Below are 18,757 nucleotides of genomic sequence, written 5' to 3'. Positions count from 1 at the left end.
TATCAAAATTTGCCAAAACAAATGTACTATTACATCATAATTAAGAAAAGAAAGTTAATGTACATATACTCCGTGTGGCAAGAGTTATTTAAGAAATGAGTATTATTTGGCAATAGTGCAATACACAAAGTTTCACGTGGCTAGCCACACAGTGTGCCCGTGTGGCAAGAGTTACTTGATTAGGGATTATTTCGTCAGTCAGGATTAGAGTATGTCAACCGGCCACATAGAAACACGTTGATTATCGATATGGCTTTCTCTAATGAAACAAGTGGCCACATTACATGTAGAGTCTGTTCACATTTACTGAACTGAGCTGAACTGAACTGATTGGAGCTGAACTAAGCTAAACTGAACTGATTGGAGCTGAAGTGAGCTGAAATGAATATTTTATGAGAGAGGGAAATTAGGAGCTGAACTGAACTGAACTGATTGGAGCTGAACTGAACTGATTAGAACTCAACTGAACTGAAATTAAATAAATGTGAGAAAGCCTGTAATTAGATTACATCTTGAAACCATATTATATAGGTGCATGCATATGCTTATAAGTTAGCCACCGTCCCTTTTATTATTCAAAGTCCCAAAACACATATGGCGTATTGGCCCATATAGGTTATATAATTGTATATTTTAATATTAACAAATCATTTTATAGAATTCTTTTAATTGATCTTATACAAGTAGATAAAGACTCTTGAGACCTAAAAACAATCAAGTAGATATATAAAAAATATAAAGATAACAAAAGTTTTATAAACATATTACTCCGTACAATTTTCCTATATACACAAAACTACCAGAAAAAATGTATCCACAATAATACTTGCAAAAATAATCCAAAATGGCAGAAAATAATTGTGTTTGGCTTATACTGCTAATTCTTGTAGTGGCTATTCCTGGAGTTTATTTCTTTGTAAAATATCATGATAAGCTTCATAAACCCAACTCCATTACAAACAATATCAACTTTAATGCCACAGTATCTCTAGATGGAGATGGGGATTTCACTACAATCTCAGAGGCTATCCTCTCTGCTCCATCATACGCCTCGTCGCGGTTCTACATTCGGGTTTGCTCTGGTGTGTACAATGAAGTTGTGATCGTACCTCAAAGCAAGACTAACATTGCATTAGTTGGGGATGGAGCAGAAGTCACCAAAATAACAGCTAATCGTCGGATTTCTGAATTTTCAACTTCAGAAACTGCCACCTTCAGTGAGTATATGTATATCAGTTTATTGCTGTTCATCCTGTTTCTTGATTGGGATTATTTCTTTAGTAACAATAGATGAATTAATCGTGTTTTGATTGATATCGAGTTTTGTGATATTAGTATAAAAATGCTCAGATTCTACAGAAAAAAAGGTAGCAATAAGCAGTTTTCTATGTTCTGTATACTGAAGAATCTGATGCACTTGACAAAAATATGCTAATATCTTCTGTCACAGCAGCCTGCTTTAATTCGTAAAGCATATAAAATTCATTATATGGGTTTCAATCAGATTGATTTTGTTTTAAATTGGTATGTAATACACGAAACGGAAGCTGCATTGACAAGTCTTCTGATTCTAGCAGGATTACTTTTTTACAGTTGAAAGCCAATTTCATATGCTGCATAACATTAACTTTTTATTTTCAAGTAAAGATGTTATATACTTTATACAATTCATTATATGTTGTAATGAGCTGTAATTTAGCATACTTTATGATATGATAGGTATGATTGTGTTTGTGTCTCCTTTGTTAATTTGTCATGTTAATTTACAAGCAGAACATTTTAGTTTATGCCCGTGTTAATACGATCTTGTACATGGAAATGCAGCTGTTTTAGGTGATGGATTCATGGCACAAGACATAGCTTTTGAGAACAATGCAGGAAGTGAGAGTGGGCAAGCAGTAGCACTTCTATGTTCTGCAAACCACGTGATTTTTTACAGGTGTAAAGTCATAGGGTACCATGACACTCTGTATGCTAAACAAGGTAGTCAATTCTATAGAGAGTGTGACATCTATGGAACAGTTGATTTCATCTTCGGATTTGCAACTGCAGTTTTTCAGAAATGCAACCTCTATGGCCGTGTATCAGAATATCTGATAGTAACGTACACAGCACAGGGAAGACAGTCCTTAGATCAGAATTCAGGATTCACACTGCAGGGCTGCAACTTTACATTAGCACCCGAGGATGGGTTAAGGACCAACATAAGTGGATTCCTAGGTAGACCGTGGTTTCCTTACTCGACTGTCATGGTAATGGAATCGTTCTTGGATAGGTTAATCAGTCCTTCAGGGTGGGAAAAGTGGCCTAATACAACTGATTCGAATGCAATCTACCTCGAGTACAGAAACTGGGGACCGGGAGCTGATACGAGTAGGAGAGTAAAATGGTCAGGTTATAAGGTGGTAGAGGATGCAAGTGAGGCATTGCCATACACTGTTTCTCAGTTGATCCAAGGAAATGAATGGATCCCTGCAACAAAGGTTCCATATGATAGTGAATTTCTGTCATCATATTAACAGAACAATGCATTATTTTACTGTTCGTCTAACACTCTAACTTATTGATCTACTTCTGTCAAAGAAGGCAAAATTATATAGTAGTAGGTAGATTTTAGTCATAGGTCAATATACAATTATTAGGTAGTGGGTAATTAGTTAGGCTTTGTATTGTTTCTTTGTTAAAAAAGGCAAAGAAAAAAAATATATTCAATTTTTTATAATTGTTCACAATTAATGTGCCACACCATTTATCTTCATTTGAGAATTTCATTGGAAATTTTGATTGGGGTTTATTGACACTACTGGTGTATGAATTCTAAGTTGAGGAAAATTGGACTACTTCTTATGTTCCAAAATAATTGTCACGTTTGACTTTTTAAGGTAATTTGTTTTTTGTTTCCATTTTTTTTTTTGGAAATTTGAGTGTATTTTGAACTTATATACTAGTAAATATAAACAACATTAAAATAAAAACTTGTTAAATCGGTTACGCCATATATCTTTAACAAATCAAAATTTAACAATATCTATTAATAAGTAGGCATATTTGACCATTCAAAGATTTATTGTATACCCGGCAACAACAAATGGCAGAAACCTTACAATGGACAAAAAAATTACTAACTACATCTTTTTATTTCATACAATAATTTTGGTCTCTGGAAGCATAATTAAGTAAAAAAAGTTAAGTTTTATTACAAGAAAACTACTCCATATTAAGACTCATACAACTACAATCACTGAATCACACAAGGAATACACTTAAACTTTATACATTTATATTTGCTACTCACCTCCTCCTTCTACCTCTTTAGAACTGTTCCATCCCTAATCAGTTCAACTTTATAAGTTACTACGATATTAAGTGGATTAGTCAATTTATACTTAAGCAAATGTTTGGTTAACAAAGGAAGTAGAAATTCACGTGAATTTGGAATTTGTGGGAATTTAATTGCTTACTTATCTTTTCATAAAAATTTCTATTTACCTAAGAGGAGCTAGATAATTAAATTCCTACATTGTGTGGGAATTGAAATTAATGTAGGAATTGAAATTCTTAGGATTTTCTACTTCCCCCATTTCACCATTGTTTTTATCAACCAAAAAATTTTCAATTCCCACATTTCTTAATGTCAACCAAACAACACCTTAGTTTTTACAATGACAGAATTAGTAAAGAGATTGTAAGCACCATGTTAACTTAATAAAACACGACATCTTATACTCAATAGAAAACCAAAGAAATCCATAATACTACTTTGCAGGTATTATTTGTGAAATATAAAATATTCCAAAGTTAAAAAAAAACGGAGGTAATAGATAAAATCAAGAATTTGCTTAAAAAAAAATAAAATCAAGAATTACGCTCGGATCAAACACTGGTTATCATCTCACCAAGGTCCTTTCCCTTATGGGTAAGCAAAAGTAGAGGGCTAAAACGTCAAATGCCCAAAATTCCCGCTCTAAAACTCTGCCACGTAAAACTTGCAATACACATTACACGGCAGTGTCAATTGAAATGTCACTCAAAACAAAAACCAACTCAAACATTCAATTCACCTCACTTTCTCTCTCCTGAAGAACCTCCATTAAAATGACTCCTGAAGGTCTTCTAGCATCAGCAGCAATAAATATAGGGTTAGCAATGGCGGTCCTCTGTATTTTCTCCATTCTCAAGAAACAACCTTCCAATTCCTTCATTTACTACGCTCGTCGTCTCTCTCATCAGCAACAACCGCTGTCGTTTGATCGCTTCTCGTTTCGCCGTCTTCTACCTTCCGTTTCGTGGATTCCTCGCGCTCTTCGTGTTTCCGAGGACGATATTCTCACCAATTCTGGCCTTGATGCTCTCATTATCATCCGTCTCTTCAAATTTGGGTATCTTACTATATTTTTTCATAATTTAATTTCATTGCTACATTTTCCGGATTTCAGTGGTTTGTTTTGTTGTAAATAAAGGAGTAGTCTATTACAAATAGTATAAAAATATTAAGCAAGACGGGAAAATTGATCTCACAAAAGTAGGAAGAGTACGGTGTGTCAGTGAAATTCACCGACTTGAAAACGAAATTCCGACGCAACTGGGGTGCTCAATTGGGTTCGTCGGCACGTTCCCTGAGGTTAACACACCACTTCCACTCAAAGGCACTTTTGGGTGGAAGGTTCCAAGTAACTTATGCCCAATATAGAGTATGTGTTTAGCTTGTGTTTTATATGTATTTTTTTTAAGTGTATGAAACATAATAAAGACATCTTCTATTTATAGAAATGTATAGAAGAAGAATCCCATCAAACGTAATTAATCACCTTAAATATTCTCATAAAAAAGGAGGGGTTATAAGAGTTACACAAGAGTATAACCAAGGTGATTAATCTCCTTAAACTTCCACTTAAAAGAGGTGTTATGAAAATTATTTAAGAAATTAAGAATGAGATTTAACGTCTTGAATTCCCTTTCTTTATTCTAATATGTTTGATTATATTTTCTTCACTATAGTTTTGTTTATGATTTTTTTTTTATTACGGAGTAATTTTTTTATTTATTTTGTTGGAGTCAGATAAAAAATTTGTGAAGGTGTATGTATAAAAAAAAAAAATACAATGCTGTGAGTTTTTAAATGAAATTTTATGAAGGAAAAATTGCAAAAAACCCACCTTTTATAACACTTTTTTTTTTTTTTTTTTTTTTTTTTTGTGAAAAAATACCTTAAAAAAATATCTATCGTGGTTGATGTGTTTTGCGAGTGTGGAGTATAAGAAGCTCTTTGTCTTGACCAAAAAATGATGTAATTTCAGGTCAATGAAGCTCACATTAAATCCAATTTGTGATTGTTGAAAACAAGAAGGTCTAAATTAAAGAATGAGACAATCTTTTTAGATAAAGTGATGAACACTAAACTATTGGTGGTAATCAGGGAAATATTGCTATTTGAATATGTTCACTGTTTTGTGATGAATAGTTGAGCTTCTTCAGATATTTTGCAGCTGACCTCATTTCTTTTAGTCAACAAACACATAAAGCCAACTGCTGGAGATGTGTAAGAGTTAATTGTCTCATATGAAACATATAATCGTAAACTTATATTGATATATGATGATTCTATGATCTCCTTGTTTAACACAAACAAAAAGCATTTTACCATGGAAACATTTGGTAATTTGGTACTACTAAAAGAATGAATATGGATTATTATTATGATCTGCTTTTGGACTAATATGCTTGCTAAATGATGTCAAATTTAAAGGGTTTTCCGCATTACATAATTTGTGCTGTGTAGTTTCTAGTGTTACCCATAATTGTTTGGGGTACATTTTAGGTATGGTATGTCTTCTCTATTACTTCCTCCATTCTATTAATATTGCATCAATGGACTTTTTGCACTATTCATCACTCTTGTTTGAACATATAATATGATTTATTACGTTAAGCAAAATATAGTCATGTGGGATCTTCTTGGATTTGTCTCATAAAATACTTTCACAATATCAACTTTTTATAATGTTTACTCTTACACAATTATAGATATTTAGTATATAAAATGTGCTTTGGGATGCGTAATTTCATCCTTGTTGCAATATTAATAGAACTGATGAAGTATATCTTACTGGTTAGTTCTAATGTTCGATTCTTGTAAGAAACTTTTTACTATTATATTACATCCTTTTCATTGTTATTTATACGGTGATCGCTTTTTTGCAGTATCAGATTTTTTGTGGTTTGCTCTGTGATCGGGTTGCTAATACTTCTTCCACTCAATTACTATTCCGAGTCCTCACAGTCCAACCATTCACATTACATGAATTCGTTTACCATATCAAATATCCAAGCAGGGTCTAATAGGTACAGAATATATGCTCTCCTTCATCTTCGGCAAAATAATGTATGAGAGTAATTGATTGTCTTCATTTCTGCTTCTTAGAATTTTTACCTTATTATCTTGGTTTCAGCTTGTGGGTGATTTTAGCATATGATTTTTTGTAGTACTTATCTTTCACCTTCTGTTTTTTCTTTGTACTATTTTTTGGCAGGTTTTTTGCCGTTTCTTTTTCTTTGTAGATAATCATGGACTGCATTTCTTTTAAACTACTTAATTCGAAGTATTATATCTGAAATTGAAAAAGTCTACTTGTTTTTTTTCTCTACAACTTTTCACTTACTCTTGTAGTAGACATAAATCTTAATACAATGAGTAACTTGCATTGTTTTGCATCAATGACATAGAGTATGAGTTTAATTTTCTTCTATATCTTAAAAGAGGACTTAAGAGTAAGGAAATTGTATTTATGAAATGGTAGTAACTTGCATTGTTTTGTCACTTTTTTACTTGCAGCCTTGCAGGCCTGTTTTTGAACTTTAAAGATCCTTTATGGATAAGGGTTTTTTCCACCCCATTAGCTGCCATATCATTATATAGTAATATGCTACTCTTCTTCATGTCTTTGTCTGAGGACATTACTACAAGTGCGTAGGGATAGAAATATCTTATGGATGATCTAAAACCCCAATCACCTAGTTAAATATTATGGAGGAAAAGTGGGTGAGGATGCAGGTCGGATTCGGGTAATCTATTTTGGTCCATCACCGGTTTACCACCCATCCCATTATATGTATAAATTTAGGGTCAAATGAGAAGTTCCTTAGTATGAGAAGGATTTTATATTTTTATGTGCATATATTTTGTACTGAATGTGCATATTTTTTGAACTAAATGTGCAAAAAATATTATGACTTAAATTTGTTGTGCATAAATTTTGAGCATAATGTGCACAATTTTGATTTTTCCAGAAAATTCAATATATTCTACTTTAGACATGATATGGTAGGGTCTAGGGGTGTAGTTCTAAGTCTTTCTTATTTTTTTCTGGAAGAAATAATTGTATATAAGGAAGATTATGTTTCATTAATTATACATTATGCATGTAAGGTTGAAATTTTTTATGATTCTACATTTGGCCCCTTTTGCCTCCATTAGTTGGTGTGTTGTGACAGGTCATTGGGGCTAATAATTTGTATGATATGCTTGGTATCTGTTAGGAATATAGGAAAATATATTATTTTGATATATTTTCCATATATATCTCATAATATTATATTTAGGAAAATAATATATCTTAGTGATATTCTAAGATAGATTTATGGAAGTTTATATGATAGAGTTTATATTGTGTAGGTTATCTTTTTTAGGCTATAAATAATAGCCAAGATCATCAATACAATTCAAGCTATTCTCTCATAAATAATTTTTCATTGTATCAAGAGCAGGTTAAATCTTGGGACCGTTCACACAAATACTCCCCCTTGCCGGTGGGTTAGAATATTAAACCCACCGGTGGGATTCATAAATTTGCTTCCGCTATGCAATAGTATTGCTCTTTGATATTTCTATTTTTTTTATTTAATCTTTTTTTTTTTGGAATAACCATGTGATACGTGGGTTATTATTGGTGTATGTGATCAATATGAATGATCATATGTGATTTGGTTAGGTTGTAGTGTTTGAGTGTGCTTCCTCCATTATTGCATCTCCATGGAGATGAAGAAAAGCCACGTTTGGCGTATTATTTATTATTAAAAAAAAAATGCTAAAGACCACGGACACCAACGAAGGGCCTAGCAAAGAAGATCACGGACACCAGCAAAGGGTCGTGGAAAAGAAGATTACGGACACCAGCAAAGGGCCGTGGCAAAGAAGACCACGGACACCAGCAAAGGGCCGTGACAAAAGACCACGGACACCAGCAAAGGGCCGTGAAAGAAGACCATGGACACCAGCAAAGGGCCGTGGTAGCAAAAGTTCGTTTTTTTTTTTAAATAAAAATTTTTTTGAAGGCGACATCAACATAGTAGTGCAACTCAATCGACTTCAACAAAGTGCGACTTTCCAATCGTAACGTTCGTGTTACTGCCGTTATGATTGCGGGAGGGTGTTAGGAATATAGGAAAATATATTATTCTGATATATTTTCCATATATATCTCATAATATTATATTTAGGAAAATAATATATCTTAGTGATATTCTAAGATAGATTTATGGAAGTTTATATGATAGAGTTTATATTGTGTAGGTTATCTTTTGTAGGCTATAAATAATAGCCAAGATCATCAATACAATTCAAGCTATTCTCTCATAAATAATTTGTCAGTATCACTCCATTCTCAATGACTTTATTATATTGATGGTAGCTTCTGAATGTGATGTTGAGCTTAATGTATAATATTATGATAATACTATACCCTCATAGATGTTGGATACTCATGATTTGGAACCATTAAAGTTAATTTTCCAAGTATATTCACAACCTCTTTTACTTCTATTAACAGGCTGTGGGTCCACTTTTCTTGCTTATGGCTCATATCCTTGTATGGATTGTATATGCTGTATAAGGTGAGTTTTGCACTCAATATCAATCACTCTATGTGTGTGTGTGTGTGTGTGTGTGTATAAATAGAACCACAAGGTGAGTATTGCTTGATTAGTACTAGTAATTGCCTTTTGTTGGACGGACAAATGTTCATAATATAGATTCCAAAGTTATCTAGAATTTAGGTTCTCCTCCGTTATATTGGGAGTTGGTATCATCATGTTAAATTAGAGGTGTCTTAGAGCATCCTAAACATGAAAGTGGAAAAATATGCTAATATTATTAATCTATTGCACTGCTTCCTCCTTTTCAGCTTTCAATTTCTAAACTAGTTCTTTCTGCTTCTAGTATTATCATTGGGTTGGGATACAGTAATGCTGGGATATTGGCCTTAGTATTTCATCACTACAGAGAAACGGTTTAAAGAAAACTTGATATAAGAGTTCAGGCACATTTAAGTAGGTTTATTAAGGGCTTATTCATTTTAACTCAAATAGATGAGAAATTTCAAGTGGAAAATAATGAATCTGTTAAACATGCTATCACTTTGCGAAATTTTTTTTTGATTCTATCGCGAAGCGTTACAATTTGACATATATTTTGAATTTTGAAGGTGATTGAAGAATTTAAGAGGAATTTAAATATACCTTGAGTAACATCTGGATCATTTTGTTGTTGTTAGAAAATGTAAATTTATCATGTTTTCCTTAATAAAAGTATGCATTTGTTTTTTTTTTTTTTTTTTTTAAAATTCATTTTATTAACCTCTGGAATTGAGGGGGGTGAGGGTGGGGAGGAGTTGTGGAGTGAGTGTAATTAGGTATTATGAGGATGACAAATCTCCTTAAAAGATAATCTTCCTCTGTTCAATCTTTTGCTAGCTAAAGAATATTTGAGAAAGGAAACGTCAGTCATCCTAATCAAATGATAGGACTTGTTCTGTGATTTTTGCTAGCATGGAAAGAAACAATTACTAAAGGGAACTCTATGTGGTTATGCTTATTAGGTGCTTCCAATAGCACTATCACTTATAGATTGTATTAGCACACCTCAAACTAACTATCATAATATGGGCTAATCAAGGGTAATTATCAAGATGTGAGAATGTGTTGGTCTAATCACCTTAATCTATTGAAAGTTTTTCTAATGTAAATTCTAACTTCCGGATTTGCTAAATTTAAGCTTAATATCTGAGGAGCTAATGAGTTGTAGATCTAATTTGATATGTTGAAAATTGACTATACTGACAAGAGTGACAACTGACAATGTGACTCATAATATTATTCACACTTCTACATACTCCGGTACTTTCTCTGCTTCTCAATAGATGCATCATATTCCTGTTTGGGATGCTTCACAATAGATGCATCATCTCTCTTTTTAGTAAGGTTCTGTGTGCGCAATTACTATTTTAGTATCTTATCCTCAAAATAAGTGGAAACCAACTCTCCACACCATAGTTAAAGTTCATCACATGGGAAAATATGTAAATCACGCCACTATCTTTCCTTCTTATTGGTTTGCGTGCCATTTCTCTATGATGCATCAATTTAAAAACGGATGAAGTATAAGCTTAACCTTGTCAGAACGAAACATTTTCAGCCACTCTTGAAGGTAATGGGACTGATGAGATCTGTACTGGAGTTATAAACCTGGTTTATGAGAGGGACATACTTTCCATGCTCAATGTGAAAAAATTTCGTAAAAACAATGTTCTTTTTTCTATTTTTGAATTACCTATGAACCAGTGATGTCAAGACTAACGTTAAACCTTTCTAATATGCAGGAATATAAAGAGATTTTGGCTAAAAGAATTCTATGGCTTCAAAAGTTAAAGGATAGACCAGATCACTTCACTGTTTTAGTTCGAGAAATTCCACTTTGCCCTGAACATAAAAGCTATGGATGCAGTGTACATCACTTCTTTACCAGACATTATCAACATGCTTTTCAGTCCCATCAAATGTTGTATGATGGGAGGGATCTTGTTTTGCTGCAGGTAAGCATTATGAGGCGTCCATTAATTGCTATTTTCTTGAATATATCTATACTTTGTGCACCAATTTGCAGCTGCCTATAGATGAGACATGGAATCAGCATTTTCTGCAAAGTGTTTGGCTACCTGCCTAATGTAGGCTATTTATATATATAAGACTTGCATTTTTATTTTAGTTGTCAATATTTCTTATAAGTAGAAAGTAGAGAGGTATTTAATGATTTTAATCCCACATGGTCAGATATTTAGTCCCCCATGTTTAAGATTTACTTCAGCTGATATTTAGTTTTGATGTGGTTTTAATTAGGAGGCCTATTGAGTGGTGATCAATGCCAAACAGTTTGACCTCCCCCCCCCCCTCTCTCTCTCTCTCTCTCTCTCTCTCTCTTTTCCTTCTTCTTTTGTTTCCTTTTTCCTTTGTGGGACAGTATTACTTTCTTGGGGTTTCTCTGGAGTTATCTTTCAATGGTGTGAAATCAAATATGGCTAGCTCAATTTAGTATCACTTATATTCCTTGCAAGAATCTTTTTCTTTTGTTTTTGTGTCTGATCTTAGAGAACTTATTAAAATATCTTAGGGAAAGATATTATTCAATTGGCTAAATCACAAGTACACCAGGGATCGACGTTCAATAGGGATGTAACCCCTAAATGCCATCTCCTCCCTATCATATGTAATTTACTCTCAGGGGAAAAAAAGTTAAATTAGTTGGACAAATGAATAATATTTGAGTTGCTTCAAGCTACCACTCTTGTTCTAATATGGGAAATAGATTTGGCTTTTCTTTCTTGTAAAACAATTAGTATATCAAATAATCATTGCCTTGTGTAGGAACAAGCAGCCTTAATACAAAGAAAGATACAATGGTTGCGAGAGAAGTCCATGAGAAGGAAGTCTAATCAGAATGATTCACTTTCTGAACCTTTGAGAGGAGATGCCTCAAAAATCACTTTTCTGGAGGAAAAACTTTGCAGAATATGTGGTGCTATAAGTGGTATGCAGTATGAAACTATGCTTCAGAAAATGGTAAATTAGCTTTGTAGTGACAGTTTCATTTATTCACTAAGTTTAGACATTGTTATTGTTTGCCGTTCATCGTAACTTGTTTGGAGCCTTTATGGTCATACTTTCTAGTAGGATAAGATAGATGCATACGCTCTTTAGTTTTTATCTTCCCAACCCCCTTTCCTGATTTATAAGTGATGAAGTATCTTTGCGTGTGTGTCTTTGTGTATGTATAAACACAACCATTTGGTCTTTTAATCATATACATGTAAGTATAAATTTAAACATGAAGACATGCATGTACATGTTTTGGGCTAAAGACATTAATGTTTGTTAACCACACTACTTTAAACTGTTAATTTTTGTAAAAAATGGTTTCTGAGCAAAGGAGGGAGTGGTTTTGATGGTGAGTTGTTGATGGTAGAGAGAGCTTGAATAGAATGTAAGTAAGGAAGAGATTGTGGTGGTGGAGAGTGATAGAAAAGATATGAAAAGGAATAAAGGTAGTGGGTGACTGGGTGGAGGGTTATTCTTTTTTCTTTTATTTTTACAAATGAAAATTTACACTGCCTGCCTCAGACTATTATCGGAATAGCCCTTACTCTGTCTTTAGTTGTGAACATTTTGAGTATGCTCAAAGTTGGGAATAATAATAGATGGCCAAAATTGAGATTATTCCTGTTTTTTTTTTTTTTTTGGTGTGCCCTTGCATGCGACTTATGTTACTCGGACTTGGGTATCCATGTCCGATACGGGTACGTGTCCAAGTGTCCGACTCGGGTATTTTTGAAAATTTTCCCTTTCTTCAACTAAAATGGAGTGTCTAAGTGTCCTGTCCATGTCCGAGTGTCGAGGGTCCGACATTGTGTGTGGAATTGAAAGCAGCTATCTTACTTAATCCCTTTTCCTGTCCATGACCTCCATTTATGTTGTGCTAAGTTTGGCTCAGTAAGAATTTTTTTTTTATTTTAGGAGTTGCCTGCTGCTTTTGTGACATTTAAATCTCGGGTCGGAGCTGCACTTGCTGCACAGTCCCAACAGCACCCACATCCTTTCTTGTGGATTACAGAAGAAGCTCCAGAACCTAGAGATTTGTTATGGAAAAACTTGTCAACCCCTTCTCGGAGGTTGCTGTTGTACAAAATTGGGTTCTATCTTGCTGCAACACTTCTTACAATTTTCTTTGCTGTGCCGGTAGCAGCTGTTCAAGGAATAGCAAAATTTGAAAGGCTGATGAAGTGGTTCCCTCCAGCTATGGCCGTGCAGTTAATGTGAGTATTCTTGTTTCATTGTGCTATCTATGAACTAGCTTAATATGGAAATTGGTATAAAAATCCATAGCAATTGTTTTGGGAAGACTCACAGTCTCACATGTCAATGTGACTGTGATCAGGGTTACTTAATGTGTAGTACACTTCAGTATGTGGAACGAATATGAGACCTTTATGATAATTCAGCCCAAAAGTGTTCAAGAGTATGCGTTCCAAATGTTAAATTTGCAAGGGGAACCAGAGTATTAGGTAACACTGTGTGTGTTAGACCGTTCAAATTGAATTCTAAACATAATGTTGAAATTAGTCCATGTGGCGAGTGAAAAAAAAAAATCCAATTCTATATTTTTTCTTTCTTGCAGCATTTTGCGAGAATATTCAATGTCTGATTCTGAACATTTTAGGTAACATATATATATAGGTGTAATTAGCCTTGTAAGAATTAATGTTTGGTTAAGAGCGGGGGTTAAAATTTTTGGACCCATTATTGTCAATTCACTTTGTATTATTTGGAACCATTCTTCTTGTTTTGAGATAAGACTTATGATGCTAGAATATCAGTGAACCCCTCCTTAGGAAGGATTTGGCAAATGTAGTAACAGAGAACAGTTTTTAGTTTTTCATTTCCACTTTTCTTTTTCATCTGCAGGCTTAGGGGGTAGATCCTTGTTACATATTTTGTCTCTGCCTTATGTTATGGAGAACTTCATATTATCTATGAAAAAAAACTTTGATAGGGTGAACATAGTTATTCCCAATAAAACCATTAAGTTTATCTTTTTTTTGTCACTTAAAATCTTAGCTTCATTGCAGCAATGGAGAGGCATGTACAATTTAACATTGATTTATTATTATTACTTCAGGCGTAAAGAATATCGATTTGAAAGCTTCTTATCCATTTCAAGTGAATCCATTTTTTTCCTCAAGTTTTTCTGTAGAATAGAAAGGATAGGTGCCTTGGAGTTTTCATGTCTAGGATATGTATGGATGGATGGTTGATAGGTGATATTAATGGTGGGCAAATGGAAGGATACACTATAAAGGCAATAGCTCCTATTGTTAACTAGTGCATCATAAGTTTGAATGAAAGCAAAATTCAGTAAATCAGAATTTTGAATTATTAATGTGACCCCTTTATTTTAAGCAAAGCACTGATGATAAACCTAGAGACTTAGGAATCCTATAAGCCATAGGAAATAAACAAATATGTGGATCTAACATAATCTCACACACCTAAACATAATGAAAATATCTAAGTTTATAAATCATTCTATATAGTTGATTTAGCTACTGAACTTGAATTAAAAGGCCTTACATGTAAAACTCACACTTTAATATTATGGCAAAATCATGTTAGCTAATAGATTATGAAAGTTAATTTTGAAGCCTCAAGCCCGTCTTCAAGAATCTTCTAGCCTTTTGGATTTGATTAAAGTCTTGTACAAACTCTTGTTCAGGAGGATATTTTCTAGAGCACTTGGTTGGAAACTGAATTTTTTTTTATTAGATGTGGTAACAACGTTTTTTAACTGAAACATTATTATTCCTCGTGTTAAGTATTACTTGAATCTAGGTCTTTGTTAGCCATTCTTCAAAACCACGCCTTAACTTTGAAGTCTGCTTTGTATAAGTCAATTGACAAATGTGTTTTCCTCTATTTACGTGAAGCATGTTTATTTAAGATCATTGATTTATTATTTGTGATGACTAGGTGAAGTATAAGTGTAACTGTGAAAGATCCTAAATTTGAAATGAACTGTTTTTATAGGTTAACAGATTGACTTGGTTAAGTGAAGTATTAGTGAAAGATCCTAAATTTGTCATAAATCTATGCCAAAAATTTTGTGATTTATGAATGCAATTGTAAAAATTAGGAACATAATCATGTATTATGTTGTTTTCTTTTGGTATTCTATACTATTACTGTTTTATTTATTGGGTCGACAAACAACTTCTTAAGAGTAATGCTCAGCTAGACAATAGACGAGGTAAATGAAACTTAGATCATTTATAAATACAAAATCTAAATTTTTCATATGAATGTTTGATTGGACAGGACGCACCTATTTTGGACATAGTTTTTTTGTCCGATTTATGATTCTTCTGTGACTTCATATTTGCAAATTTGAGCAAACTGCACCTTTTTTTTTTCTTCTCGCCTATTTTTTCAGTATTGCTGATGCTGTATGAATGGTTAATTTAAACATTTGAACTCTTTTGCAGACCAGGATTAAGATCTGTTGTAACAGGGTACCTTCCAAGTGTTATACTAAATGGATTTATTTACGTTGTTCCTTATTCAATACTGGGGATGGCTCACTTAGCAGGCTATCCCTCAAAGAGTCAGACAGAGATGAAAGTCTGCAATATGGTGTTTTACTTTCTAGTTGGCAATGTTTTCTTCTTGACCTTATTATCAGGATCTCTCCTTGATGAACTTGGAGAATCTTTCAGTCATCCAGGTGATTTTCCTAGCCGATTGGCTCGTGCTGTCACAGCTCAGGTAAGGTTGTCAAACCAGTTTATAATGCCAACTTTCTTATGGAATTTTGTTATATGTTTCTCCTTTGATTTTGACACTACTTGATTTTTTTTACTTAAATTATTTTATGATGTCAAAAAGCGTGGTATGAGGGTGTACTGTTTTATTTTCAGGTATGAATAATAATTTTAATTAAATCCTAGTATCCTACTCTGCAAAATGCAATGATTTCAAACATGTATGCTCTAAATGTTGTAGATTCTGAACATCTCATAAGCTTAATTTGTCTATCAGGCTGATTTTTTCACAACATACATCTTGTCTGATGGACTGTCTGGTTTCTCACTAGAAATACTGCAAGCGGGCCTACTGGTTTGGGATGCCATAAAGAGACATACATTTGGTCGTGGAAAGAAAAGATCTCCTTATGTTTATTCTCTGCCTTATTTCAGGGTCATCCCTTTTGTTTGTCTCTGCTTTCTGATTGGCATGGTTTATGCACTTGTGGCTCCCTTGCTCCTTCCATTTGTGCTTGGCTACTTATACTTGGGATACGCTGTCTACATGAACCAGGTTAGTTTGTTCAAATTTCTCTTTTTAGCTGTAATGTAGGCAAAAGTGGAAAAGAGAAATTGTCTTTTTAATAAATAAGGTTCATGGTTTTGCTGCTAAATCTGGAGTTGAATTATCAATTTGCTTTGTTTTTTCCCCCTTTCTGCCTAGTTGGTAATCAGTTGAAACTTGAAATGAGGGAAAATATAAAGGAAAAGGGTTTGCTTCCCTTTTCTCCTTTTCCCTTTGGAGGGGGGGATTTGGGATTTGTACCGAGCCTAGGAGCTGTGCAGCCACGTGGGCTAATTACTTACATAAGGAGGGGCAAGAAGGGCCATGAACAAGGAAAGGGGGAACTAGTGGAGCAGCACATTGCAGGGGGCACAGGACAAGAGTATAGGAGGGGGTAGCTGGGATTCGTTTGGCAGCTTTTGCCGAACGAGTGTATATATATGAAAAAAGGGAAGAATGGCTAGGCATAGGCAGCTTTTGTGTAATTGAGTAAATTGAGAGACTAGTAACCTAAAATCACTCTCTTGGAAATTTGTGGCCTCAAGCCACTGCTTGTAAGAAACCTTCCATTTATTAATGAATGAGCCTCCCTTTTATTCCTCAAATCAATTTCTTTTGCTTAATCTCTTGCTTATTCTACTTGCTTGTGAATTAGAGTAGTAGTTTGTTACAGGATGTGTGTGTTTTATTTATCAATTTTGAGTGCACGCCATAAGAACTCAGCATTCACTTGGAGCAGCTTTCATTATTTGTAAATCGTATCTTTTTAGTTTCTTCCATTGATGACAGGCTCTATGATCTTAAGTAATTTCTGCCTCTCACAATGTAAGCTATATAAGAATCAAAGTGTTGGTAGATCTCTAGTCTTAGAGTTTATTTGATCTCATGAATACCTTGTTTATAGAAAACAGTTTGTCTAAGTTGCACTATGTTACCCATCACATCATGAGAGCTGTTTCTATGATATAACTCTGAACTGCTTTGCATGATTCATCAATCTTTGTAGGTGCAACCTGAGATTAAAAGGTTCCGAAAATTTTCAAGTTTGAGTGAGATTATTTAGAAAAACATATGAAGCAAGCTGATGTACTGAAAAGTGAAAACTCATTAGTATTGATGCCTATGGCGAGAAAGCTACTAAATAGTACAGTAGCTATTTCTTAGGCAATAACACAAGACAGGCTAATGCATAGCAGAGGTATATATCCTTAAGAAATCATGAAGGACAGGACACACACACACAGACGACTTTAGTGCTAGTTATAGGATTGAAGTATCAATATAATATGCAAGACATGCTGTTGTGTTGAAAAGGATTTTTGGTTGAATATCAGAAAACAATCAACAGCTTCATGAATTATTTTATGTTTTTTCTTACAATACTATTCAAGTCAAGTGCATAATTGGAATTTTGCAATCTATTCTTGTTGCAGATTGAGGATGTGTATCCAACTTTTTATGAGACTAGTGGACAATATTGGCCATACGTTCATTCTTACATCTTTTTCTCCCTCTTTCTCATGCAAATCACTATGATTGGTCTTTTCGGATTGAAGTCAAAGCCAGGGGCATCAGTTGCCACATTACCACTTCTTGTGCTCACATTACTGCTCAACGAGTATTGCAAGCTCCGCTTTCTTCCGTCTTTCAGCCAACATACTATCCAGGTGCTTGTGAATTTCAATTTAAGTGATTTGTTACTTCAATATTTCCATGTCCTTTCACTTTTTGGATGTGGAATAGAATTGCATTATGTACATAGTTGATCATTGAGCTATGCTTTGGGATTTTTTTTTTACTAGTATATAAAATTGGTCCATTTTGACTAGGCACATGCTGTACCATTTATTTTGCTGTTGGAGTGGACGCATGGTTATGGAATCTTACCTTAAACATTTGCTTCATGTTCGCGTATACATACTTATTGTATTAGAAAATTTAAATTTGATATTTTGCACCCATGTGGTCATTAAAGCTCCACTCTTTTTCAAGAGAGGGAAGGGTTAAAGATACTGCTGTATTACTTTGCCATTTTCTTTGTTAAAGCTCATTAAACTTTCTATTGTAGATTCTTAAGGAGAATGATGAGAGCGATGAGAAAGAAAGTAATCTGGATATCAACTCCCATAATGCAGCAGATGCATATCGACCACCTTTCTTAAGACCAGTTAGCTTTGCTGAAGAAGGATCAAGCTCTTCTCAGTGACCTGTCCAATTCTTTTGCTGTTGTTAACTGAATTAAGCAAATGAGCCCATCTTGGACTGCCTGCAAAACCTCTGTCGTAATCTGCTCGGCTCTGTGACTTTGTAGCTAATTGTGTAGGATATGCTAGAAGTATAATTATCTTCCACAACAGAATTTACTGATATAGCAGAAAGTTTAGTCATTTGTGAACATTAGCTAAGGTATTTTTGGGTATTTTTCTTGTATTGTTGCTTGATTGATTATAGTTTATCGATTGGCTGTTCACATGTTACTCTGGTTTTGGGGTCACAGAAGGTATTACAATTTTGACAGGCTGATAAATTAGATTAGTTTTTTAAAGGATTTTGATTATAGAAGATATTGTAC

The 18,757-nt window shown here is 33.9% G+C and overlaps 3 protein-coding genes across 3 annotated transcripts; all 3 read left to right on the top strand.

Annotated features, from left to right (window-relative positions):
- The first annotated feature begins 680 nt into the window (after positions 1-680).
- Positions 681-3,296, top strand: LOC110716091 (pectinesterase-like). Its single transcript, XM_021894728.1, has 2 exons — positions 681-1,217; positions 1,825-3,296. The coding sequence occupies exons 1-2, from the start codon at positions 845-847 to the stop codon at positions 2,517-2,519; spliced, it is 1,068 nt and encodes a 355-aa protein (XP_021750420.1). The 5' UTR covers positions 681-844; the 3' UTR covers positions 2,520-3,296.
- A 288-nt stretch (positions 3,297-3,584) lies between these two features.
- Positions 3,585-18,585, top strand: LOC110716392 (CSC1-like protein At3g54510). Its single transcript, XM_021895011.1, has 9 exons — positions 3,585-4,379; positions 6,202-6,342; positions 8,826-8,889; positions 10,653-10,865; positions 11,695-11,889; positions 12,841-13,139; positions 15,363-16,194; positions 17,619-17,852; positions 18,254-18,585. Exons 1-7 carry the CDS (start codon positions 4,096-4,098, stop codon positions 15,724-15,726), a joined length of 1,560 nt encoding a protein of 519 aa, XP_021750703.1. The 5' UTR covers positions 3,585-4,095; the 3' UTR covers positions 15,727-16,194; positions 17,619-17,852; positions 18,254-18,585.
- Positions 15,752-18,391, top strand: LOC110716807 (CSC1-like protein At3g54510). The gene is made up of 4 exons (XM_021895450.1): positions 15,752-15,766; positions 15,916-16,194; positions 17,619-17,852; positions 18,254-18,391. Exons 1-4 carry the CDS (start codon positions 15,752-15,754, stop codon positions 18,389-18,391), a joined length of 666 nt encoding a protein of 221 aa, XP_021751142.1.
- Positions 18,586-18,757: the final 172 nt, after the last annotated feature.

Source organism: Chenopodium quinoa, unplaced genomic scaffold (genome assembly GCF_001683475.1).
Source record: "Chenopodium quinoa cultivar QQ74 unplaced genomic scaffold, ASM168347v1, whole genome shotgun sequence".
Classification (NCBI taxonomy): Eukaryota; Viridiplantae; Streptophyta; class Magnoliopsida; order Caryophyllales; family Amaranthaceae; genus Chenopodium; species Chenopodium quinoa.
The sequence above is the reverse complement of the archived record's forward strand: the minus strand, read 5'-3'. Positions and strand labels throughout refer to the sequence as shown.